General features: G+C 46.9%; 1 protein-coding gene across 2 annotated transcripts in view; it reads right to left on the bottom strand.

Moving 5' to 3' along the window:
• The window catches only part of LOC146075793 (A.superbus venom factor 1-like), a 262,596-nt gene that overhangs the window by 200,601 nt on the left and 34,614 nt on the right, over positions 1-27,381 (bottom strand). For both annotated transcript variants that reach the window (XM_083185392.1, XM_083185391.1), the window contains exons 22-32: positions 25,185-25,251; positions 23,519-23,605; positions 12,628-12,831; positions 9,540-9,615; positions 8,718-8,877; positions 6,419-6,517; positions 6,140-6,290; positions 4,945-5,108; positions 4,683-4,841; positions 3,156-3,215; positions 1,641-1,731 (exon numbers count right to left, since the gene is read on the bottom strand). In XM_083185392.1, the coding sequence (XP_083041518.1) occupies positions 1,641-1,731; positions 3,156-3,215; positions 4,683-4,841; positions 4,945-5,108; positions 6,140-6,290; positions 6,419-6,517; positions 8,718-8,877; positions 9,540-9,615; positions 12,628-12,831; positions 23,519-23,605; positions 25,185-25,251 (1,318 nt within the window). The remainder of the gene's footprint in view (positions 1-1,640; positions 1,732-3,155; positions 3,216-4,682; positions 4,842-4,944; positions 5,109-6,139; positions 6,291-6,418; positions 6,518-8,717; positions 8,878-9,539; positions 9,616-12,627; positions 12,832-23,518; positions 23,606-25,184; positions 25,252-27,381) is intronic.

Here is a 27,381-nt window from a genome sequence, read left to right as displayed (position 1 = left end):
ATATTCTCCCTGTGCTTGCGTGGGTTTCCTCCGGGTCCTCCGGTTTCCTCCCAGAATCCAAAAATATACTGGTAGGTTAAGGGCAGCCAGTGTAGGGCTTGTGAGAGAGGGGAGGTGAACATAGGGACTAATTCTGGTTCACTTGCAAAAGCAAACTCCTTCTTTAATGGACAAAACCATGTGCACTGCAGGGGGGGCAGGTGTAACATGTGCAGAGAGAGTTACATTTATTTTGTTTCTGTGCATGGTAAATACTGGCTTCTTTATTTTTACACTGCAATATAGATTTCACCTTGAAGTACAAACCCCACCCAAATCTAACTCTCTCTGCATTTTACATCTGCCCCCCCCCTGCAGTGCACATGGTTTTGTCCATTAAAGAAGGAGTTTGCTTTTGCGAGTGAACCAGAATCAGGCTCATAGTACGTTCGGAGAGAAAGATGAGTCAGGAAGCAGCATGGAGAATAGATTGGAATAGAGAGAGGCGTTTGTCAGGGATGCCACATAGGAGGAGATTACAGTAGTCCAGTCCGGAGATGACCAGTGAGTGGATGAGGGTCTTATTAGCACCCTGGGGGTGAGATGTATCAAAATGAAAATGCGGTAAAACACACATTTTACAGAATTTTCATATGTACTATTACCCAGCCGCATCGATTTCGCCGGCCAGGGTGGTGATACCCTATAGAAGGCTAAGGGCTTCTTTTCGCCGCTCCCGCCGCAACCTCGCCGACCCCCCCTCTCCCCCTCCCTTGGGCTTACCTTCTTCCAGGTCCTCCTGGACCCCGGAAGGTAAGCCCTTCCTCCCCCTAGCAACTCAGCCGGACATCCTTCCGGCTGTAGGGGGGAGGAGGAGGCGCCGGGGACAGCCTGCTTAGCTGTCCCCGGCGTGAAGGCAGCAGGAGGCGGCAGGGAGGAAACGGAGACCCCCCCGCACAACACAGTACAGGTATCGCAGTGGGTCTGCATTACCGCACCGCGATGCCAGCCGCATATGTTAGTACATATGCGCTGGCATTGCGGCGGGCGGCGATGTATATTAATACATCCCGCCCTGGATGAGAAAAGGGTCTGATCCTGGAAATATTTCTGTGATGGAAATGGCAGGACTGTGAGAGGTACTGAATTTGTGATGTGAAGGAGAGGGAGGAATCAAGGACAGCACAATTGGGGGCTAGAGCAGATAGTTGTGATGTCAGTAGATAATGAAATTGAGGTGAGTTTGTGGGGGAGGGTGGGAAGATGGTCATCTCAGTCTCAGACATGTTTAGTATAAGAAAGCACAGGGACTTCCAAGAAGAAATAGCAGAGAGACAGCTGGAGATATGAGTGAGGAGAGAGCGGGAGAGGACAGGAAAGGAGTGGTAGATCTGAGAATCGGTAGCATTAAAGAACTAATGAGCTCACGCTACAGTTAAGGCCATAACAATATTGAACCAAATTAACATCCATAACATCTATGTAGCCATCCTATGAGTCATAGGTCCATAACAAGGTGGACAAACAAGGTCTGTGTAATACCGCAGAAAGTCCTTTTTATAGACCTATAAACCGATTCAGTGGAAAACAGGAATGGGTGTATTAAAGACCTGGTTCTTTTTTCCCCATATTTAAAGAGGTCAGTGAGTTACCATACTTACCATTGGCTTCTTCTTTAATTTTCACGGAAAGGTCAAAGTTTTTGCACTTTTTTTCCTTCTCTGTCTCAAGGGCATGATATACTGACATCACCTAAGTAACAAGTTATGACAATGTACTGTCAGTAATATTATCAATTCAAGGCTCTGTGGTTTAGATTGTGGCATAGTATTTGATAAGCACAGGCAATGTTATATACATTAAAAAAATACTTTTTAATTTAACATTTTTCTCCCTCACCCCATCTAACAGACAGAACTGAACTAGGTCAGGCATTACAGCCAATGGGGGAGTGTGGTCATCATCTCCCAACTGTTCTAGTCGGTGATCATCGGGATACCATGGCTGTCCTCTCGTGTGTGTATGTGTTTATAAACCTGCCATCTTCTAGTAATATGTTAAATGCAAAGTAAAAGTTTTCAAAAATATCTATAAAGGCTTTATCTGTATGGTTGTGTATTGAGTTACGGTTCAAAATTCATTGTCAGGTTTTTATTTGGCAAAACCACCATCCAGTGATTTGGTTTGGAATTTGGATTTAAAATCCAAGTCTTGGGTTTTGGATCTCTTCAAAATGGATGAAAACAGCTGTCATTTTTTAAATTCATAACCAAAACTTTGGATTTAATGGGTCATTCTGTTTTGCTCGCTAAACAGCGGTAGTTTGCTGCTTATCGTGCCTTTAGATGCCGCCCGCCAGCCATTTCAAATTATATCTCTAGTGCTCACAAATCTAAGTCAGTCTGTGCTGACTTAGACTGGCAGCACCCTGCTCCGAGAACTGGGCAGGCGGCTGATGCCTGTTTATGTCAACCGGCTGCCTCCGGAAGCCAGGTGCCTGCACGCATTCACATGGGGACAATCAGCCCCCTGCCCACCTCCATCCTATCCCCACCCCCCTGGCAAATGCCACGGAGACTATGCAAGTCTTCGAAGACGCCCGCAAAGAAGCTCTTCGCTAACCAGAATGAGGGTCTTAAAATTCAAAACAAAAACTGCGGAAAGATCCGAACCAGGACTCGGTTTGGATTGGATCTCCTCGGGGGATCTAAGGGCTAAATTTAGTCTTCCAAAAAAGAAAAGTGGAGATGGTTTCCTATAGCAACCAATCAGATTCTGTCTGTCATTCCTTATTGCATTCTACAAAATGATAGACAAAATCTTATTGGTTGCCATGGCCAAAATCAGGACTGTTATCAGAATTTGGCAGGGTTCCTACTCGAACCGTTGATGTGCCTGGTGGGACCTCCCTTTCTCTCTGGGCCGGGACTGGATTTCTTGCAGTCCTCCCTTGATGGCAGCCCTGGACCGGGGGTGGGGGGGTTAGAACCCTGTACTGCAAATCTCTCATTGATAATAGTTAAGAACTATAATGCACAAGTAGTGAGAACATTGCAAGTCAAAACAATTTACAAAATGAGCATTTGTGGTTGATGGTTTAATGTTCTTTACTCTCTATCTCATAGTCAATTCCAGAAGGGGTGAGGAGACTATTTCTGTGTTATGGCGGCACTTACCGTTAGTGTACCCTGTCCTCTCCCCTTGGCTGTCACTGAAAACTGCATATTCAGATTGGTCTGTAACGGGAGAGGTTTATAGAATTATAATATCCTGATAACACCACGAAGCCCTGGTTCGCGCTTGATAGCAATTTTGTTAACCCGCTCGATGCACGAGTCTGGCCTGCTCATACTGTATGTCATTCATATTGTATCATAATTCTGTGTTTAACTAGTGCAGCGTAATGAGACACACATACAGCAGTGCCCTTACACAAGTGCAACCTATACCGTTGATAGCTCCATAGTTGTGGGCTCCCATGAAGTCCTGGCTGAATCCCAGTCGCCATTTTGTTTACCCACTCAGTGCTCGAATCTGGCCTGCTCGTACTGTACGTTATTAATACTGTAGCGTAATTCTGTGTTTAACCAGTGTAGTGTAATGAGACGCACGTACAGCAGGGCCCTTACACAAGTGTAACCTATACCATTGCTAGCTCCATAGTTGTGGGCTCCCATGAAGCCCTGGCTGGCACCCAGTAGTCATTTTGTTAACTCCCTCGGTGCTCAAGTCTGGCCTGCTCAAGTCTTGGCGGTGCTCAAGTCTGGCCTGCTCAAGTCTTGGCGGTGCTCAAGTCTGGCCTGCTCGTACTGTACCCAAAGACAGCAGTGTCCTAACCAGTGGAACCTACATTATGATGTCACGCCGCAGCAACCTGTCTCGGCGCGCCGTTTGCGAGGATGGGATGCATGCGCATTGCATTCTCTGCCAAAGTACTGTATACCCGCTCATTTATCCCCATAGCCCGTTATAATTAGCGTAACGAGACGAACGTCTATGTAAAAGTATTTTCTGAAAAAAGTGTTTATCTAACAAACTGAACAGTACAGTAACGTAGTTCTTGCGCTACAATGCAATTCAGTGGACACTTCACGCACACATGTTCCGGATTCTTTCGCTATTGCTTTGCATTAGACAGCTGACACATGCGCAGTTGTGATTTAAAAAATCGACATCTGGTGGATGATCGCTGGTATTGTAATAATCCAGTTACTTATTGTGCTGCCGTGTGACTAGGCGCGCTGTGGGGAGTTGTCGGGCCAGACGCCATAGGCAGGATAGATGAATGTGGCTCCATCTGTATAATGTGTTTTTTTCTTGGCGCTGTATTTGGTTACTTCATTTCGGAGTAATGAGACAAAACGTCCGCCGGCTATTTATAATGCATCACCATTGTGCTCTGGAAAAAGTGACAGCTGGTGAGCACTTCCTATGCACCTTCTGGGTACAGGACTAGCGGGTAGGGTTAGGCTGGGGGAGGGTGTTAGGGTAAGGCTGCAGGTTGGTAGTGTTATGGATGGGGTGTTGAGCACAGGGGGAAGGTAAGTATGTTTACCAAACCTCTGTGGGGATTCCTTCCATCAGGATGCCAGCGTCGGTACTCTGACCGCAAGGCATCCCCGCCGCCGGTCATCTGTATGCATTTAGTCCCTCCAATCATAGAGCAGACCCCCAGTTATCCTGATAAAGTCCATATCTCTCACCTCTGCAGAGCGCGCCAACATAGCGCTTGCCGTATCGATGCGGTAAATTAAAGGCATCCTTCTCTCAGGAAGATGGAGCGAAACATCCAGATCTAACTCATTGAGAGATGGGATATCGATCTGGTACTGAGCCAAAGCTTGGAACATCACGATGGTAGCCTAAAGGAGAAGAAAGAAACAAGTTAAAAATTATATTCAACAATCCCAAGATAACTAGGATCAGCATCCAGAAGAAGACACGAAACAGGAGAACCAGCCATACCTGTGTGGAGCCGTACACCGCTCCGTAATATCTCTGCTCATTTATCCAGCGAACAATGGGTCCAGTTAGATCGTACTGCTTCAGATGCAGCAGAGCGAGCAGAGCGTAGCTGGTCCCCTCGAGACTGATGAATCTGGACCCTGGTTCTTCCCACTGCAGCTTGTCTGGGGAGAGAGGTCCAATCGGTCAACAGCCAAGGGCAATCATAATCTATGGGCACAGTCGCTAGAAGATGGAAGGTGGTGAGATCCTAGGAGCCTGATATTTTATCTCATAGTCAACGATGTCAATAGGGGGGTGCGGGCCGCACCTGGGTGTCACCCGCCGAGGGCTGACACCACAGTGCCAACATTAAGTGCAGAACCTAGCTCTTGTCTCTGTAGGAGGGTTTTGACCTTGTTATGTTGATATTTTGGTGTTGGCCTATTGACTATCTAGAAACTTTAGATCTTATAATCTGGAACCGTGGAGGAGCTGGCACTGCAGCCAAAACTCTCTCCGGGGCCAGGCTGCATCCTCCCAAACTCTCTGCAACGATGAAAATGGGTGTTCGGGCCTCAAAGCTACACCCCCAACCTGAGAGGCCATGTCCCCTTTTCCCCAGAGTGCGGCTTCATCACATGGACTGAATACACTGCAGCAACAGGTAGGGGCGACATTGCTTAGGGCTATTTCACACACTCCGGCTCCTGCCGGGAGGCGAAATCCCGCACGGCCAAAAGCCGTGCCGTGCACAGTAATTGTTATTGGACACTATTGTGTCCATTCACACGGGACAGCCACGGCCCAGCCGCCCGGTTGCTGCCAAATTCCACCACTGGAAGGGACGGCTGCCGGGCTGTGGCCATCCCCTCCATTCTAAACTGCTGTGTGCTGCACGGCTTCCTGGTCGTAGGGGTTTTCGCCGCCTGGCAGGAGCCGGAGTGTGTGAAATAGCCCTTACAGTAGCTAGATTGGTCTCACGATTCGGCCAGATGTACTAAGCTGCAAAAAATGATAGAGTGGAGAGAGCTAAAGTACCAGCCAACCATCCCTAACTGTCACTTGTCAAACACTTTATCTCTCTCCACGATTTAGTGCACAGACCCTTTAAACCTGAAACTATACTGATGGTCGGTGGGTGCTCTGAGCAGGGGATGTCTGCCTGGGCAGGTGTTATCTAAGAGGATACGTAACCTTCTGCAGCTCTCAGTACCTGTGGTGGCAGTGAGCAGCTTATTTGCATTGTCGATGCTTCCAGCCTTAGCCAGGGCATAGGTGACGATTGCGATGGTGTATGGTTTTTTTAGATCCGGGTACAGGCCCAACAGGAAGCTGGTTGCCATCTCAATACTCATCTTCATGCTCTGTCATGGGATAAAAAATACTTGTTCAAACCACTGTTCTCATTATTATTATTATTATTATTATTATTATTATTATTATATGTATGGTCGTTATATTCCCATTATCTAACTCTGAATGAAACACTCACATTGATGGTAGGAGAACAGGTCCTCTCACTCTCTAGCATGGCAAGGAGGACAAAGGCTGTGAGGGCAGCGTCTGGTTCCTGTGATCCCTTGAGTCCACCCTGGGTGAGGAGATATAGAAGAGGCTGTGGTGACATCTTGTGTTGAGTTTTGGCATTACAACATTGTCAAATAGACACATTTCTTACTGAGACTCTAGAATGCCTTATTATTGTAGTAGTAGTAGTAGTAGTAGTAGTAGTAGTAGTAGTAGTAGTAGTACATTTATTTATAAGGCCCCACAAAGAGTTTGCAGCGCCGTACATAGCAAACAAAAAACAAATTACAAGGTAGCGTACAGGGTGTGTTGAAAAATACAGTATAAATAGGGGTATAGCTGGTAGAACTAAAATCAGCATCAGTTCAGAAGTAGGTGTCAAAATTTTCGAGGAGACTGAAGATGAAGTAGAGGAAGGGAAGAACAGGGCAGGAGCGCTGGTGAGGTAATGAGGTAGGGTGAGTACGTGAGGAAGGAGGGCCCTGCTCATAAGAGTTAACATACTGTACTAAAAGGAGGTGGGTGGACAAACGAAAAACAATAGGATAAGTAGGAACGGAGGGGAACGGAGGCAGGATAGGAGGATCAGATTAAGGGCCCTAGTACAAAAATGGTGGGTGGTACAGATTCCTGTGAAGTTAATCGTTTTCACATTTTATATATATATATATATATATATATATTTTGCTGGCCCAAAACAAAGGGCAGCGCCCAGGAATCTGTACCACCCACCATTTTTGTACTATTGTCTATTGGGGTATTTTTGGGAGACCCTATACGGTACAGATCCGGCAGATTCCCCACAATAAGTGCCACGTATTCTACTACTCTACTATATCTTTAGATTAAGGGTCCTATTTAGACCCTGGCCTGCCGTCAGGAATTTTGGGGCCTGGGACTCCTTTCCAGTCTGGGCCCTGCCCCCCCCCCCCTCCTTGCTTGACTTAACGTAACCCGGTTCCTGCTCCCCTATCTCCCCTTCCACTGAGCTGCAGCCCAGAGGTCCTGGAGTGCAGGCTTCTTCAACTCAGGATGCCGGATGCCAATAAAAATGCAGCACCGGCTGGTGAGCCAATCAGAGCTTGCATATTGGCAGCCACTCTGATTGGCTGGGTGTCAATCAGGCAGCAAGCGCCTCAGCAAATTAAAATTTCACCGAAGACGCTCGCTGTGGCAGTTTACACATATATACACCTATGCACTTGCACAGTCCCCCACCATTGGGGACTGAGCCGAATTTGGACCTGTACGGACAAGTCTGAGTCAGCCCCTAAGTTTGAGGGGTGGAAGACATAAATTCAGATCACTTATACGTCCTTCAGGGTAACAAGGAGACCCAGGCAGCAATCCCAGACTAATACAGCCGCTCAGACTGTGTCATTACTGTTACTGCTGGGCTATATCAGGGTTGCCTACTCTGGGAGAAGGTTAGAGAGGAGATTGTCAGCGGCACTTCGGGGGGGGGGGGGGGGCGGTGACTGATGTAGACGTCATCAAGCCCCGCCCTCAGTACTGCAAATCCTGCAATTTGTGGGTCTTTGTGGAGGGGCTAAATTACATGATTTGCATATTTAGCCCCGCCTCTGCCCCCTGAGAGGCCGTGATTTGCGGCAAATTAACACTACCGTGGGGGAGATGTGGGGGAGGGGGTGGAGTGCCGGTATCCAGGAGGGTTGTCCACCTTTCCGGGAGCTTCCTGGCCATTCCGGGAGGGTAGGCAACCCAGGACTATAGTAGATTTAAATCAAATAATAGGACCATTATCCTCGTTTATATGGAGAAACATGGTTAAGGCAAGTCTACAAAAAAATGGGTGGTGGATGATAAATAAACAGTTAAATATTTTGCCAGATTTAATACCTATGTCACAATGTATTATCCTTAGTATTATCCTTAGTAACCCAGAAGCATGGCAAGCGATGTGACCCCTCGATAAGAAGCACTTCTACTAATTTGGTTCATATGGGGTTAAACATATAAAATAACAACCCCCCCACCCCCAAACAAAAAAAAAAAATTGTATGTCAACCATCCTCATGTTGATCTTTTTACTCTGTCGACCCTTCTGTAATCTCTGTCTCTTTCGACCTTATGGTGCCAACATATTGAACGTTGATTTATTATTCCACACCCAAAAAACAAATATGAATAACAGCATAAAATAAAAAAAGAGGCCATCTGGTAGAGATTATGGACCATTCCAATCAAAAGCACAATGTCCGCAAGTTTCTGAGCTTCCTGCAAGAGGAGCATGAGGTACATACCACCATCTCCTGATGGATGACTGGTGCGTCTTCCTTAAATAACCCGTCCGGTTTTTGTTTCTCCAGAATCAACCACTTAATCGCACCACAAAGAACGTCGCTTTGCACGTCCATCAGGGGCTGAGCCATGGCAAATACTTTGCCTACGTAAGCGGTGAGCCTGGGAAGACAGGGCCAGTGTGAGCGGTATAGTTCTAAGCCTTGGAAAGAGGGATAAAGCACCACCCAACCTTCTCCTAACGGTAATATTTTTTTAAACACAGACTGAAACATGGCAGTTAGGAGCTGATTGGCTGGTACATTGGGGATGATTTAGGTTTGCTCGGCCGAACCCGAATTCGGTCCTCAGACCGATGGTGCGACTCTGGAAGCGGGCAGTGGGTGGACACGAGGCTGGAGCATGGGGATGCCCTTGGCATGCCCACAAAAACGGTGAGTGCAAACAGAAAAACGCTGGGCATCCCATGTAAATGAGGGTGTGTCGAAGCCTGCACGGGGAGGGCGCATGATGTCACAGGGCATGGGTGCCCGCCCCGTTCTTGGACTTTTATTTGCTAATGGCTAAAATGGCCATACGCTCCCATGCCCAAGGATGTGTCAGCATACAAAGCCATTCGCATAGCGGAGCATATATTTGCTCAGCGTCAGGGAGCGGGCGTTCCGCCGGCTGGCAAGCGGGCAGCATTAGCAAGCTCACTAAGCAGCAAAAGACTGCTGCTTAGCGAATGAACCTGAATCAGGCCCTTTATGGCTCTCCAAGGCTTAGCACATAGAAGCCTCTGCATCACATTAGGAAATGCCTCATAGAATGACATTGGTTACCATGTGCTGGCCGGCCGGTCCTTGAATGCGGCGTAGGAATTGTCTTTTTTACGATAGACGAGTTGTTGAATGTAACCTGCGGGAGCAGAAGAGATTGGACACGGGTGAGTAATGCCGCTGTGTAATATAGGTCACACCGACAGAATTACTGCAGCTTTTATCACAGCAACTGGGCCAAAATCACAGCATGCTGTATGATGTCTGATAATGATCTAAACGCTATAGGAAAACAGTCAGACATGTTGGTGAATACAGGGTAAGAGACAATGTGGCAGATGTATTAGGCCTTAACAAGAGATAAATGCAGGGGCGATAAGGAGAGATAAATGTCCAGCCAATCAGCTCCTTACTGACTTTTTTCAAACACAGCCTGAAACATGTCAGTAAGGAGCTGATTGGCTGGACGTTTATCTCTCTTTATCACCTTTTCATTTATCTCTTGTTAAGGCTTAATACATCTGCCCCATTGTTTCCCCCCAGCACACTGCAGGACATCATTTACCAGACATAAACTCTACATGATAATAGAATCCAGAGATATTGGTCACCATGCTTTGTTGCGCTCGCCATGCTGTCTGAATCCGGGCAGTCGGGATCCCGACTGTCGGAACCCTATACCACACCCAGTAACTACATCCCTGTATAGTACACATGTAACTGTGACAGGGAAGGTGGCCCCTCCGCTCTGGCCCCATTAGCGGCTGCACTTTCTGCACCTATGGTAGCTACACCCCTGTATATAACACATGTAACTGTGACAGGGAAGGTGGCCCCTCTCAGCTCTGGGCCCCATAGCAGCTGCACTCCCTGCACCTATGGTAGCTACACCCCTGCATATAAAACATGTAACTGTGACAGGGAAGGTGGCCCCTCTCAGCTCTAGCCCATAGCAGCTGCACTCCCTGCACCTATGGTAGCTACACCCTGTATATAACACATGTAACTGTGACAGGGGAGGTGGCCCCTCTCAGCTCTGGGCCCCATAGAAGCTGCACTCCCTGCACCTATGGTAGCTACACCCCTGTATAAAACACATGTAACTGTGACAGGGAAGGTGGCCCCTCTCAGCTCTGGGCCCCATAGCAGCTGCACTCCCTGCACCTATGGTAGCTACACCCCTGTATAAAACACATGTAACTGTGACAGGGAAGGTGGCCTCTCTCAGCTCTGGCCCCATAGCAGCTGCACTTCCTGCACCTATGGTAGCTACACCCCTGCATATAACACATGTAACTGTGACAGGGGAGGTGGCCCCTCTCAGCTCTGGGCCCCATAGAAGCTGCACTCCCTGCACCTATGGTAGCTACACCCCTGTATATAACACATGTAACTGTGACAGGGGAGGTGGCCCCTCTCAGCTCTGGCCCCATAGCAGCTGCACTTCCTGCACCTATGTTAGCTATACCTCTGTATATAACACATGTAACTGTGACAGGGAAGGTGGCCCCTCTCAGCTCTGGCCCCCATAGCAGCTTCACTCCCTGCACCTATGGTAGCTACACCCCTGTATATAACACATGTAACTGTGACAGGGAAGGTGGCCTCTCTCAGCTCTGGGCCCCATAGAAGCTGCACCTACTGCACCTATGGTAGCTACACCCCTGTATATAACACATGTAACTGTGACAGGAAAGGTGGCCCCTCTCAGCTCTGGGCCCCATAGAAGCTGCACCCACTGCACCTATGGTAGCTACACCCCTGTTTATAACCCATGTAACTGTGACAGGGAAGGTGGCCCCTCTCAGCTCTGGGCCCCATAGAAGCTGCACCCACTGCACCTATGGTAGCTACACCCCTGTATATAACACATGTAACTGTGACAGGGAAGGTGGGCCCTCTCAGCTCTGGACCCCATAGCAGCTGCACTTCCTGCACCTATGGTAGCTACACCCCTGTATATGACACATGTAACTGTGACAGGGAAGGTGGCCCCTCTCAGCTCTGGGCCCCATAGCAGCTACACTCCCAGCACCTACGGTAGCTACACCCTGTATATAACACATGTAACTGTGACAGGGAAGGTGGCCCCTCTCAGCTCAGGACCCATAGCAGCTGCACTTCCTGCACCTATGGTAGCTACACCCTGTATATAACACATGTAACTGTGACAGGGAAGGTGGGCCCTCTCAGCTCTGGACCCCATAGCAGCTGCACTTCCTGCACCTATGGTAGCTACACCCCTGTATATAACACATGTAACTGTGACAGGGAAGGTGGCCCCTCTCAGCTCTGGGCTCCATAGCAGCTACACTCCCAGCACCTATGGTAGTTACACCGTGTATATAACACATGTAACTGTGACAGGGAAGGTGGCCCCTCTCAGCTCTGGGCCCCATAGCAGCTGCACTCCCTGCACCTATGGTAGCTACACCCCTGTATATAACACATGTAACTGTGACAGGGAAGGTGGCCCCTCTCAGCTCTGGCCCCATAGCAGCTGCACTCCCTGCACCTATGGTAGCTACACCTCTGTATATAACACATGTAACTGTGACAGGAAAGGTGGCCCCTCTCAGCTCTGGCCCCATAGCAGCTGCACTTCCTGCACCTATGGTAGCTACACCCTGTATATAACACATGTAATTGTGACAGGGAAGGTGGGCCCTCTCAGCTCTGGACCCCATAGCAGCTGCACTCCCTGCACCTATGGTAGCTACACCCCTGTATATAACACATGTAACTGTGACATGGAAGGTGGCCCCTCTCAGCTCTGGGCCCCATAGCAGCTACACTCCCAGCACCTATGGTAGCTACACCCTGTATATAACACATGTAACTGTGACAGGGAAGGTGGCCCCTCTCAGCTCTGGCCCCCCTTAGCAGCTGCACTTCCTGCACCTATGGTAGCTACACCCTTTATATAACACATGTAACTGTGACAGGGAAGGTGGCCCCTCTCAGCTCTGGACCCCATAGCAGCTGCACTTCCTGCACCTATGGTAGCTACACCCTTGCTTCAATTAACTTTGCTGCTATGCAGAGCAGCGGGTGACAGGGGGATTGGCAACTGTCCGTCTCCCCACTGAGGGACACTGCTGAAAATCGGGATAGTTGGAAGGCAAGCTATCACAGACAGCCTTCATCGCACCTTGCTTGATATTGTTGATGGCTTGAACTCTCTTGTCTGCGCCAACTTTCTCCCACTGTCCGGTTGCATCTAAGTATATGGTAGCAATTACACTGGGAGTCATGGTGATCATGTTCTGCTCTCCACAGCCCCGAGGCATAACAATCAAGGGATTGAGATTGGAGCCTTCAATGGCCTCTTCCACCATTCGAGTGACTGTAGTTCCTGAATTAAGAAGTTGAAGAATAAAAATCCTGAATTTATTTATTAAGGAACATGAAATTAAATAAAATTTGGTTGTTATATTTACTAAAGTGCACGTTTATAAAAGATATGTTTCCCATAACAATGAATTAGATACTACTTATAACTTATCTAGCACCTTCTAGAAGATAATACATAAAGTCAACATCGCCTATAAAATCGAATGCAAAAACAGGATTTTTGGTCTTACCTGTTAAATCTGTTTTTCCAAAGCCACGGTGGAACACTGGGACCATGGGTACAGCAGGGAGAGGCTCTTCCTCCCCAATACTCAGCCTGCCCCAGGCCATACTTGCCGACTTTGTAAAAGTCCTCTCCGGGAGAAGCCCGGAGAGGAGTGAAAGGGAGGCGGGAAAGGCTACCTTTTGGGGGCGGGGCAGGGCGGGCGAGGCTGCCTTCACCAAGCCCCACCCCCATGACAGGCACCAGCATCAATTTGCAGGTCCGTGGATGGGGGGAGGGGCTAAAATTACACGAAATGCCCCCTCCCCGCGGACCCGCGAAATTCAGAGTTTATTACCGCGGGGAAAGGGGAAGCCGGGGCTCGTGCGAAAATGTGGGAGAATTGCCCGCCTTCCCGGGGGGGCCGGGAGGGGGACCCGATTTGCGGGACCCTCCCGGCCATTCCGGTAGGGTAGGCAAGTATGCCCCAGGCCAGTCAGTTTACTACTTAAAAAGCCTAAGTAAGGGAAAGGAGATGCAGACCCCAAAACACATCCATGCAAAACAGTATGAAAAAGCATAGAACATCAGAAAAGGAGAGCGTAGAGTGGGGGCCCAGTGTTCCACCATGGCTTCATAAAAACAGATTTAACAGGTAAGACAAAAAATACTGTTTTTTTTTCCTTCAGCCCATGGTGACACACTGTGACTATGGAACGTCCCAAAGCCGTCCCTCAAGGGTGGGTATGCTCCCAAATTTCACTGAGGACCCCTCAGCCAAACACTGCATCGGCGAAGGCAAAGGAGTCAAAACTGTAAAAAACGGATGAATGTATGCACAGAGGACCAAGTAGCTGCTTTGCAACCCGGAGCTGCAGAGGCAACTCGGCCCGCCGCCCAAGAAGCTCCGACTGAGCTAGTGGACTGGGCCCGAAATGAAACCGGAACCGGCTTGCCCGGCAGCAGATAGGTCTGATGGATGGCTGTCCTGATCCACCGTGCAATGGTTTGTTTTGAGGCTGGCCAGCCTCTTTTATGCATGTCAAGACAAACAGTTTTCCATGACAACTATTGCAAGGAAAACTCTGACATGGGCTCAAACGGAGCCCGTTGTAAGGCCTTTATTAAAACAATCAAATCCCATGAATGAACGGGGGAAACAGGAGGTGCAAAACACCCTGTAAAAAGGTCCTAACGACCGAAGACTGAGCAATTCTCTTCTGGAACAAGATAGACTATGCGGATACCGGAATTTTAAGGGACACCAGACCCAGTCAACCTTCAAGTCCTGACTGCAAGAAAGCCAAAAGGTGAGAGAGTACTTGGGGGGGAAACCCCCACTAGGAGCACCAGGTGAAATATGTTCTCCAAACTCAATGTTAGACTGTAGAAAGTTTCCTTGCAGAAATCATGGTCTGAATGGTCTAGACCGACCACTCAACAGCCAGGCCATCAAATTCAGCCGTGGAAGGTCTGGATGAAGGCAGGGACCCCGAGTTAGCAAATCTGTCCTAAGAGGAAGGAAGATGCCACGGAGGGGTGATGGACAGACTCTTCAGATCTGCGAACCAAGCTCGCTTCGGCCAATTCGGGGCAATGAGAATGGTGATTACCTATTCTGCTTGCAGCTTGCGAATGACGCGCTGTAGAAGGGTAATCAGAGGTAACAGACAGACCTGCTGAAAAAGCCATGGAGTTGCTAGGGCATCTTTGAGCTACACCCTGGGATCTCTTGTGCGAGCTCCATAAGGGGGGAGATTGTGGTTGTGACGGGAGGTGAAGAGGTCTATCCGTGGGTGGCCCCACAGTAACACCAGCTGGTGAAATACTCTGGGTGGAGGGACCATTCTGCCAAGTGGACATTCTGGCTACTTAAGAAACCTTTCCCAACTGAGAAGGCCCGGGATATAAACCGCCGGCAGCGCCAGAAGAAACTTTTCCGCCCAGCTCAGAATGTGGGACACCTCCTGCATTGCTTACTGAATGCGGGTGCAGCCCTGATAATTTATGTAAGCCACCATAGTGGAGTTGTCGGACTGCACCTTCAACGCTGGAAGATGGAGCAGGTGACCCGCCTGTTAAAGTGCCAGGTAGACAGCTCTCAGTTTGAGGATGTTGATCGGTAGCTTTGTTTTGCGAACCAACCATCGGCCCTGGAATTAATGCGTTTGTACTACTGCCCCCAACCCCGAAGGCTGGCATCCGTCATGAGGATCACCCAGTCGAGAATGAGAAAGGAGCATTCTTGAGTTAGATGAGAGGACTCCAGCCACCAAATAAGGGGCAGACGGATATCTCTGGAAATGACCAGTAACTGAGATTTGAGCTGGAGGGGAGAATGATTACAGCATTGAAGAAGTTCCAGTTGTAATGGGCGAGAATGCCATTGAGCTTACTGGACCAATGTGAAGAAAGCTACCATCTTGGCTAGTAACCGCATGAAGTAATGAGCCATCACCACTTTGTGAGAGAGGAAGTCCTTGATCAACGCTGCTAGAAATCGGAGTTTGTCTGCTGATAGATAAACTTTCTGGAGACCGGTGTCTAACAAGGCTCCCAGTCTGAAGGTTCTGGTTTAAGAATAAGGAAGAGGTTTGAATAAACCCCCCCTCCTTGTTGCAGAAGAGGGATAGGTTTATAACTCCTGCAGCCAAGAGTAACTGAACCACTCTGCAAAGCGCCAAAGCTTTGGCTTGGGAAATGTCCCCTGAACGAAAGGTAGAAACCCATTGGCACAATGTCCAGGATCCAATTTTCGGATGTGGTGGCCATCCACATGTCCACAAAAGAAGGAGACGACCACCCACCCTGGACATGTCGGTCTGGAGTTGTGAACCATCAAACCGCAGTTTTTTCAGGTTGCTTTGGGGCCTGACGATGCCCTGCCCAGAGCTGTTGACCCTGTGGCTTCTGCTGCTTTGAAGAGGCAGGCTGGAACCATGAAGACGGCAGACCTCTGGCCTTTCCTTGAGGCCAAAAGGAACGAAAACCTAAGGTTCTAGGTTTAGGAGCAGCTGCGGGTAGGAATGCTGTTTTTGATCCTGAAAAAGGTAGGGCCTCTAACGCCTTTTTAAAATTCACTGTCAGCTTGCCATGAGTCCATAAGGCACATCTAGCTGCAACCGATGTGGAAGAAACCTTTGAATAAAAGGTGCCAGAATCTAGAGCTGCTTCACCCAGGTAAGTATTTCACGAATATTATCTGCAAAGACCATAAGGTCTGATCTGTGAGATCCAGATTGTAAACTCTCTGTAAGGGCGTCCAGCCATCCCCCAATTGCCAGGGACACCCATGCAGCTGCAGAGGCAGGGTAGATAGCTGCTCCTGCATTAGCATAAATGGACTTTAGACATTGCTCAATTTTTCTGGCCATAGGTTCCTTAGGGAAGTTATCTCAGGAATGGGTAAAGTAGAAGAGCGAACCAGGTGCGCAATATGAGCATCCACTGGAGGTGGGGACTCCCAAATCTTTCTATCATCCTCCGCCTTCGGACAAAAAATCCGAAAAGCGTTTAGTAGGAAGAAATTTTTTGTTAGGGTGCTTCCACGCCTCCGTAAACAGATTCTCCTAATTGAGGAGATGGAGGAAAATCAATATTTAAACACTGTCATTTGAGAAGGCGGTCGGGGGGGGGGGGGGGGTCTGAGTCTGCAATGTGCAGTACTTAACTGCTTTAACCAGAGCCTCAACTCTGGCAATAGTCATATGATCTTCACACTGTTTAGATTCCTCCTCATCATCGGTCCCCTTTTCCTGTGAGTAAACTTCTGCGTCCGACTCCTCGGACAAAGTTAGATCAATAGAAGACCTAGGTAGAGTCTTGCGCTTAGATCTGAAAGACCACCGCAAATTTGAAGAAACTTGCACCAACCCCTGCACAGATTGAGATAAACCTTGAACCCAAGCTGGTTCTGAATTTATCTGAGGTGGATCCCCTGCAGGGAAAGACTGCTGTGGTCTTGATGCCGCTAATTGGGAGGTTAAGTGACGCATAGCCTGTGTCAGGGACGAAGCCCACTCAGGTTCGCCCGGGTTAGAGCCACCCCGGCCGCAGTTTTCCTTGCACTTAGTACAGGTATAAGCATGCAGTCTGGAGGATTCTTTACCCTCGTGGGAAGGCTTAGAGCCGACCTTGGATGTCATAATGCACCCTATGCAGGGCCGGATTAACAATGGGCCTGATGGAGCTACAGCTCCAGGCCCACTCTCCAAATAGGCCCATTTTGTAGCTGAGGGTCAGGGCTTTCCAACGAGCCCAGCCCCGTGTCGCTAGCCCCCCCGGGAACCAGAGATACCGCCAGGCAAACCTGGAACGTTGTCCTCATAGGATAACATGGGACCCGCTAATTCCGACCTCCACCCGGTTCCAACGGCTGTCAGTTCCCACTCCGGCATTACAGAAGCTCGAGTTTGATCTCAGTCTAACCCAAATCGCTGGACCTTCAATCTGATACCTGGTCCATATGGGTTCATTGGTTCTAGAGATATTGTGGGTAAACCAATTTTTTTTTTTCATTTCTAAAATGTAATTTCATGGCTGTTCATGTTGTTTGAGGTCAGAATTCTCTGGAACCAAACGGCCCAGTTTCACGGGACCAAAAGCATTCGAAGCCTACATTTAAATGGGTCAGTTGGTTCCGAAGATATAGCTGTTTGTTTAAAGGGGGCGGCGGTGTTTTTCTCTCCCCCTCACACCAGAAAATGCAGGGATAAGGCTGGTGTAAAAGGGGCCGGTCCGAGAATGTCCTTGCATGATCCTGGGATCATATACCCGGGTAACTCCCTGCATTTTCTGTTGTGAAAGGGGTATTATTTCAAATAGCCGGGACATGCAGTGCTCTGAATACAGCCGGGCAGCCGGGCAGCCCCCTGCTCTCTGCCCGGCTGTCAATCAGTGCCAGATTAAGCCTTGCACTTGTCATTACTGGCCACAAATTGCATGAGAGAATATTATACTGTCAAAACACAGAGTAAAGACAGTATAATCTTGGTCAATGGGTAACTGCTTACTCTGTAGGACTGTAGGAGACCTCACAGTGTCAGTGCCTCTGATTAAAAACCCTCACATGACTAGGCTGCTGCTGCTGTCCTCCATAGGCCTGAGAAGCATGTAATGAGCTCCACCATCAGAGCTCAGCATAAACCTCTCAGCCTCTGCCTTCTTGTGCAAAGTGTCATGGGACTTAGTCAACTCCCAGTAATGCACTGCACACTTGTGCAGTCAGTGTGCCTTGGCTCCCGATGCTCAGCACCATTAATCAATGTCACATTGGCAGATAGGTGAAGCTGCAGCACTACCCCACTCCCATGCACAACACCTTTAGCTAAAAAAAATTATAATAATGTTTTTGTTAAAAATACATACCAACCACAGGGGGCCCCTAGCTAGAGGGGGCCCATGGGTACTGACCCCTTTTGCCCCTGCTTTAATCTGGCCCTGCTGTCAATGGCTGTCATTTCTGCCCCGCGGCGGCTGTCCCCCAGTTACCGCGAGCATGTATTCCCCCTTGGCAATGAGCATGTAATCCCACATGGCAACGAGCATGGAACCCCTGGCAATGAGAATCGAACCCCTGGCAATGAACATGTAGGTAAGCAACACTTATGTAGCATCATTTTTAATAGGCATTATGGTGTTTGGCATAATACCTAATGGACATTATGGTGTGTGGCTTAACATGTAATGGGCATCATGGTGTCAATTTTTAATGCGCGCCTTTGGCGCGCAATGCCCCTATTTATGGAGCATATTGTGCATTTTTGCTCAATCTGTTTGGTATAGTGCAGGCATGTCCAAACTATGGCCCTCCAGCTGTTGTGAAACTACAAGTCCCACCATGCATTTCCACAGTTTTGCTATTAGGGAATGCTAAAACTATGTCAAGGCATGCTGGGACGTGTAGTTTCACAACAGCAGGAGGGCCACTGTTTGGACATGCCTGGTATAGTGTGCATTTTGGCTCAATCCATGTGGCAAAATGTGAATTTTGCCTTAATCTGTGTGGCATAACGTGAATTTTGACTCAATCTGTTTGCCATAGTGTGAATTTTTACTCAATCGGTGTGAATTTTAGCTCATTCTATGTGGCATAATGTGTAAGAGGCAAGTACAGTATAAGGGGGTTACTATTGTGTTGCACGATTTGTATAAGGGGTATACGGTGTGGTAACTTTAGGTGACCACATAAAAGGTGCTGAAATGTTGTCTACCAAGTTTCGGCTTTCAGAATTTTTTTTATGACTGGAGTGCCGCCTCACCCCGCAAGTATCTAAGGACATCGGCATCCTGCGGGTGTACCTTTGGAGGGCACCCGCCAATATATCTCCATGCATTTTTCTTATGCCAGCCCCCTGCCTTTTCCAGGCATATATAATTAGTTGAAAGCATTTACACAAATAAAGACACACCCATGAGCAGACCACCCAACCAGAACACTGGTCACGCCCCAAAATTATTGCGCATAATAGGCCCTTGATCATTTTCAGCTCCAGGCCAATTTAGACCTTAATCTGGCTCTGACCCTATGTACAGAGACAGAGAATCACACACACAGACCTGAAAAGGCAGTGGAGAGTGACAGGCGTTACACTAATTTGGTAAAGCGCCTACAATAATAAGTGAGTCAAGGTATCTGTATTCTGTGAGCCCAGCACAGTAGTAATAAATGCTAAGTGGAAAAAAAAACGCCTGGAGCCGGACCAGAGATAGTTAATTTAACTATAGATAAATCCGTAGCCTACTGGGGAGCCAGAATGATCAGGATCCCCCTGCCGGGACCTTTGGTGCTGCCTCTGCCGCCATTGGCAAAATGCCACTAAAATGTAGAGTGGGGTCCGCTTACCTTACATGCACTGTGGCATCTGGCCATGGAGGTCAGAGACCCGGTACAGTGCGGCTGTAAAGCTGCAGATGGGTGCACTGTGTGAAAACAGTGCTCCTGCAGCTTGAAAAGAAAAAAAGAAAAAAACATTTAAAATCAGGACTAAAAAAATGCCCTGCTCCTACAGGTGTGCCTTTTCCTGAGGCACCAAGGAGAAGACTGCACTCCAGAAGTTTAACTCCTTGGTGCCCATTCTGTGGACCTGCAATACCCATGGTCCTAGTGTGATGCCATAGGCTGAAGGAAAAATCTAAAATAAAGGGTACTTATGTAATATCTGGGCTCCCGTTTTTCTTATGAGACCGTGTCCGCTCGCCACGCTTCGGGCACGGTGGCTCGCTGCGCTCGCCACACTATATAAAATCAACTCCATGCGTAGTTGGATAGTAGGGGTATGAAAAAATGAGGTTCATTTAACATGGAAGCCCAGATAATACATAAGTACCAAATAAAGTTATTCCTGTTGGTCCAAATGTATTAAATGCAATACGCTGCTGTGTTGTTTTAATACTGGTTTGCCCACATTTCCGATGGAGGGTCGGATGCACGTGCTCAGGGCCTGTGCATCCACAGGTTAGGTTGCGGGCAGGGGAAGTTAGGGTTAGGCTGTGGGATGGGATAGAAGGGTTAGGCACTAACAGGGTTTTTAGGGTAAGGCTGTGGTGGGGAGGTTTAGCGTTAGGAACTTAGAAGAGGGCCACGGCCTTGATCTTGTATTCACTAAACTATGCTCAGTGTCCAGTGGCGTAAGTTCTTTCCAGATGCCCGGAGGCAAGATATATATTGGTGCCCCCCCACACACACTCATATAGATAGATGGATGGATAGATAGATAGATAGATATATAGATAGATATATAGATAGATAGATAGAGAACACATACAGTATATATTTCAGAACTCAGCCACAGAAGCAATATCCTTGGCTTTTAAGAAACTGATTTAAGCTACCAGGGGAGGAGAGGTGCCCCCTTGGGAGCAGGAGCCTGGCGGCAGATGACTCCATTGCCTCCCAGAGTTCTGCCTCTGTCAGTGTCTGTATTCACCAATACTTCTTTTCACCTGCATGCTCTCCTCTATTACTTCAAACTCAGAGACACTGAAATCCCTCAATCTACCTCAAGCCCGCAGAAATATTATATGATAATCCTGTCCTCCTCCCTGCAACAACAGCTTGCAAATAATTCTGCATTCATGACTCCTGAGATGGCGGTATCACACCCAAACCTAACTCTTAAAACAGCCCTTGATGAAGTGGCTCCAGTTACCCACCACACTCCACGTAGGCCTAGACACCAACCTTGGCACTCTAAATTAGCAAGACACCTACAAATTCTCTCACGGAAAGCTGAACGTAAATGGCGTAAATCTCACAGTCCAATGGATTTCATTAGATATAAGACTATCTACTAGTCCTATAGTTATGCCTTGGAAACTGCCAAACAAACATATTTCCAAACTCTCATTTCTGCTCAAGCTTCTAACCCTAACTGTATTTTAAATACATTTAAATCCCTTCTCAACCCTCCCTCACCCAAGCCTCCAGCCACTATCCAAGCACAAGATCCTGCTTCCTACTTCAGGGACAAGATTGACAAGATCCGAGATGAATTGGTATGCTCCGACTCAGTGATCTACTCAATTCCCTACCTGACCCCTCTGACACATTTACTTCATTTGATCCCACAAATGAAGATGAAGTGTCTGCACTTTTCTCTTCCTCCTACTCTACTACCTCTCCTCTTTAGACTATACCCTCACAAATAAGAAATCTCTGTATCCTGTGCTCATTCCAACCTTAACTAAAATCTGTAACCTCTCTTTCTCTACTGGTATCTTTCCTTCATTGTTCAAACATGCAGTTATTACTCCAATTCTGAAAAAAACAGGATTCTGACCCAAGCTCTCTCTCAAACTACCATCCCATCTCTCAGCTTCCATGCACCTCCAAACTACTTGAGAGACTTGCCTACACTCACCTCACACACTTTCTTAACTCGCACAACTTACTGGACCCACTTCATTCAGGCTTTCATTCCCAACACTCCACAGAGACAGCACTAACTAAAATTATGAATGATCTGGTTACTGCTAAGTCTAAAGGTGCCCATACACGTACCAATTACCCGGTACTTTTTGTGCTAAAATAGCATCGCATCCCATGCACAACATATGCACAGCGATGCTATTTTAGCACAAAAAGTACCGGGTAATTGGTACGTGTTTGGGCACCTTAAAGGCCATTTCTCACTACTTATTCTGCTAGATCTTTTGACACTGTTGACCATATACTTCTCATACAAACACTACAATCCCTAGGTCTTAAAGACACAGCTCTTTCTTTGTTCTCATCCTACCTATCTAACCACTCCTTCAGTGTTCATTTCTCTGATTCCACCTCCTCTTTGCTACATCTATCAGTTGGAGTACCACAAGGCTTAGTATTAGGTTCGCTGCTTCTCTCAATCTATACCTCATCTCTTGGAAAATGAATCAGCTCCTTTGGATTTCAGTATCATCTGTATGTGGATGATACTCAACTCTACCTATCCTCTCCGGGCCTGTACCCATCTATATTGAGCCATGTCTCTGAATGCCTTTCTGCTCTTTCATCCTAGATGACATCTCACCACCTCAAACTTAATATTTAAAAAAACAGAATTAATTATATTTCCGCCAATAGTTACGCACCTGATATCTCTATCACTGTTGAGAATATGACACTCCTACTCCTACCACTCATGATCGCTGCCTAGGTGTCATCTTTGACTCTGAACTTTCCTTCGTACCCCACATTCAATCTGTCTCAAAATCATGCCACATGCACCTAAAAAAAAATATTCACTCTTACCTTACACAAGAAACTGCTAAAACTCTAATCCATGCACTCATCATCTCCTGCATTGATTTTTGCAATAGTCTCCTTATTGGCCTTCCCCAATACAGACTATCACCACTGCAATCCATCATGAATGCAGCTGCAAGGCTAATCTTCCTAGCCAGATGTTCATCGTCTGCAAAGCTACTCTGTCAGTCACTTCATTGGTTACCTGTATTCTACCGTATTCAATACAAAATACTTTTTCTTACACACAAGGCCTAAACCAAACTACACTAACATACATCTCTTCTCTTATCTCAAAATATCTTCCAACCCAACCTCTTCGCTAAACACAAGATCTGCGTCTCTCATCCACACTCATTACTCGCTCCCATTCCCGATAACAGTACTTTCTTTGGGCTGCACCCACTCTGTGGAATGCTCTCCAACTCACAATAAGATTCTCCTCTAGTCTCCAAACCTACAAGCGTTCCCTAAAAACTCACCTCTTCAGGCAAGCTTATCAAATTCCAGAACCAGCAACTTAACCTTCATATACCATGGGTTAGGGTTGAGGAGGCAGGAGAAATTAAATATACTCACCCGACCCTGGTTGGGATTACCTCTATTGGGATGCCGGCAACGGTATTCTGACTGCTGGCATCCTGACGCCAGTCTTCCATATGTATTCCAGTATAGGAAGTGTATAGAAGGACCTACAGCTCATATGTATCCACAAGCTGTAGCATATGTAATGTTTCATCAACAACCCTTTTCCTTTACCTTGAACGGTCACAACTGTTTCCACGCGAGTCCCAGGTACAATGTTCTTGACATCCAGTGGATCGATCTTCACTTCTTGTACTCCATCTGTGAGGGACAAACAAGACCAAGCACTGAGAGATATGGCATTGTAGAAGTTCTGTATTCAAGCTATGCAGATTGCTCCAGGTAGGGCGCTGTACTTTCCAGAACAACCCTATAGCAGGTTAGGCAATTATTTTGATTCAAGTCAATGGAATGAATAAGTGAAACATTATTTATTTCCATGAGTCAATCTCTTGCATTCTTGGATGAAAATCCAGTGTGTGAATCTACTGCGTAAGGGGTGCAGCTCAATTTGCTTGCGGTGATCGTCCACCATGGTCAAAAAGCTACTTGTGCTTTACTGTACTGCTTCCATCACCCTGGAAGTCTGTCCTTCAGAACATCCTTCAATTAAGATCACCTTGATAAAGGCTTACTTCAAAACACATGGCAGGTGGAGTAGAGGATGCTACATCTACTACCTGGAAACCAACCCTTAGATGAACCCTCGACCATGACAACATCTTACATGAAATGCCTCAAGTGGACATGTAATAGGCACAAGGTTGTTTTATGGACACTGTAGAACTACAAATTGGCCCTAGAAGGGAGCCTAAGAGTTTTACGTGTATTTTTTGAAGGGAGGAGAAGAATTAAAGTGCAAGGTAACTGTATATATAATTATCTTTTTAAACAGTGGAGCTCTGGACCTAACTTTTGTGCTTCTCCTTAACTACATATTTATTTACCACTCCCATTTCACTTTGGCAGTTATGACATCCTCTCCACTCCCAGACCAGCTCCCATCTGATCTTCATGATTTCTCCCATGCCACCCTACCTTCCCAAACACTGTCCTATGCCCAGTGTGATTTTTTCCCCCAATTTCCCAGCATTTATACATGCCCTTAAAACTCATCTGTTCCTTTAATCCTATAACCAGTGGTCGAAGTGGGGCGGTATACGGGGGTATGCCATACCGCCACTTTAATCTGAAGATAAAAAAACACTTTTTCCCCCCTCAGGATGCTCTCTGATCACTCAGCAGCGCATATTGTGCTTTTGTAATACCCCTGTACAACGGGGCAGTCTGGCAGGGGACGTTGATGGACAGGGGGGTGTCCGAAGGTGCGCACTATATTCACTCTTTACTTTTCCATACCCCCACTTCAAAATTTCCACTTCGACCACTGCCTATAACCATTTCACCAAATTCTACAACCTCTTCTCTCCCCATCTCCACCCCAGTCTACCTCTACTGCGCCCCAGTCTACCTCTAGTGTCTTCACACCCTGAAAAATTGTAAGCTCTGGTGAGCAAATATGTTTCTGCTTCGTGTTCTTACTGGCAATTATAAAATTTGTGTTGGTATTTATCAAATCTTGTCATTTAATTAATTTTAGTCTGTATCTTTTTAAATTGCACCATAAAAAACATAATAATAAGTATAAAAATAAAAATAATACAAATAACATTATTATTATTAGTAATAATAATAATTATAATTAAAAATAATAATAGTAATAATAATTATGAATAATAATTAAAATAATAACAAAAGTAATAATAATAATAATAATAATAATAATAAAAACAGACTTTGGTTGTGTTGAGAATGACAAGAATTTTAAAAGACAGCTTACCAATGCCTTTCACCTGCGGCTCCAATGTCACTGTTTTCAGATTTGTTGTAAGGCGATTGCCTTCAGGCTTAAAGGAAATATATATGCAAGTGAGTTCCTCTTGTATATGATAAGTGACTGAATTCACATGAACATATGTTGTACATAGGAGGGAAGTCGTACACATGGGGGGATTTCCGCTGCTCTCCTACATGTTGTTCCATAATGGCTGTGGGAGTAGGCATTCGATTATTAGTCCCTGCCCCCTCCATTAGAAGGGTGCTTGGGAAGGGTGAGCTGTATGGTACCAATGCCTGTCAGTCGTCTTAATGGATAAGTTATGAACATCTGGGCTGCTATCCTTTCAGATGTATCTTAACAATCATAGTCCGATAATTGCCTTATTTTCGTTAATCCTCGAATTAATGAGATATATGGAGGTATCTTAGGTTGCTGAAGTAGATATACTGGGTATACAGGATACCTTAGCACAGGTCCACGTTTAAGGGCCTAATGAACCTGGAGATGAAAATGTTCAAGGGCCTATTAGGAGAAGTGGAGGAGATGAGGCCAACGTCATGTAAGCATGTAGAACCCATACAGTATAACCACCAGAAGTGGAGGAGATGAGGCCAACGTAATGTAAGCATGTAGAACCCATACAGTATAACCACCAGAAGTGGAGGAGATGAGGCCAATGTCATGTAAATCATGTAGAACCCATACAGTGTAAGCACCAGAAGTGGAGGAGATGAGGCCAACCTCATGTAAGCATGTAGAACCCATACAGTGTAAGCACCAGAAGTGGAGGAGATGAGGCCAACGTCATATAAGCATGTAGAACCCATACAGTATAAGCACCAGAAGTGGAGGAGATGAGGCCAACGTCATGTGAGCATGTAGAACCCATACAGTATAAGCACCAGAAGTGGAGGAGATGAGGCCAACGTCGTGTTAGCATGTAGAACCCATACAGTGTAAGCACCAGAAGTGGAGGAGATGAGGCCAACGTCGTGTTAGCATGTAGAACCCATACAGTGTAAGCACCAGAAGTGGAGGAGATGAGGCCAACGTCATGTAAGCATGTAGAACCCATACAGTGTAAGCACCAGAAGTGGAGGAGATGAGGCCAACGTCATATAAGCATGTAGAACCCATACAGTATAAGCACCAGAAGTGGAGGAGATGAGGCCAACGTCATGTAAGCATGTAGAACCCATACAGTGTAAGCACCAGAAGTGGAGGAGATGAGGCCAACGTCATGTAAGCATGTAGAACCCATACAGTGTAAGCACCAGAAGTGGAGGAGATGAGGCCAATGTCATGTAAGCATGTAGAACCCATACAGTATAAGCACCAGAAGTGGAGGAGATGAGGCCAACGTCATGTGAGCATGTAGAACCCATACAGTGTAAGCACCAGTGTACCCATAATATATAAAAATGACAAACATTTTATAACTGTGCAGAAAATAGAAAAGTCATTTTAATACTTAAGATTTATGGACAACCATGTGGCCAACTGGTGTCTGTCTAGTGACTATCATGCTGCCATGATGTTTGGGTTAATTTTTTGGTGGAGGCCTGGAGCTGCAACTCCATACCCCCCTTTGATAATCTAACACCACCAATATTGGGGCAATAATATTAGAACAAATGATTTAGGAATAAGTGGACATAGTAGACCATAGCATGCTATCCTGTATTCTGTTGACTAATATTTGTCCTGTGATATAGACCCGTATGGGGTAGATGCCCGATGGTTTGAGGGACTTACATTTGAAAAGGGTCTCACTTGGCATTTCTTGAGCAAAGAAATAATACAAAAAATAACTATTGCATATTAAGCCTAAGATTTATTTGATAAATCAAATGGTTTTGACATAATGGGCCTTATTCTGATTCACTCGCTTCCCCACGCATTCGCATGGGGGAGCGATGTTTTCTGCACATGTGCAGATGCTGGGTGCGAGCGGGCATGGCAAACTGCTAGTATGCCGTCCCAATCGCACCTAAAAGTGCAGGTGGGGGGCATGGGGTGGTGGCGACAGGCTGCGCCCATGGGAACGCCCAGCATTTCATGGGTGTTCCCATGAAAATGCTAGGCGTTTCCATGGAAATTAGGCAGTGACGCGGGTGCTGGGGGCTAGCAACTGACATCCCCAGATGTCAGCTGCCTGTCCTCTTACCATACAGGGAGCAAGCAAAGCTAAGACACT

This window comes from Crinia signifera, chromosome 4, assembly GCF_055691185.1.
Source record: "Crinia signifera chromosome 4, ASM5569118v1, whole genome shotgun sequence".
Taxonomy (NCBI): Eukaryota; Metazoa; Chordata; class Amphibia; order Anura; family Myobatrachidae; genus Crinia; species Crinia signifera.
This window is presented reverse-complemented; position numbering and strand designations above follow the sequence as displayed.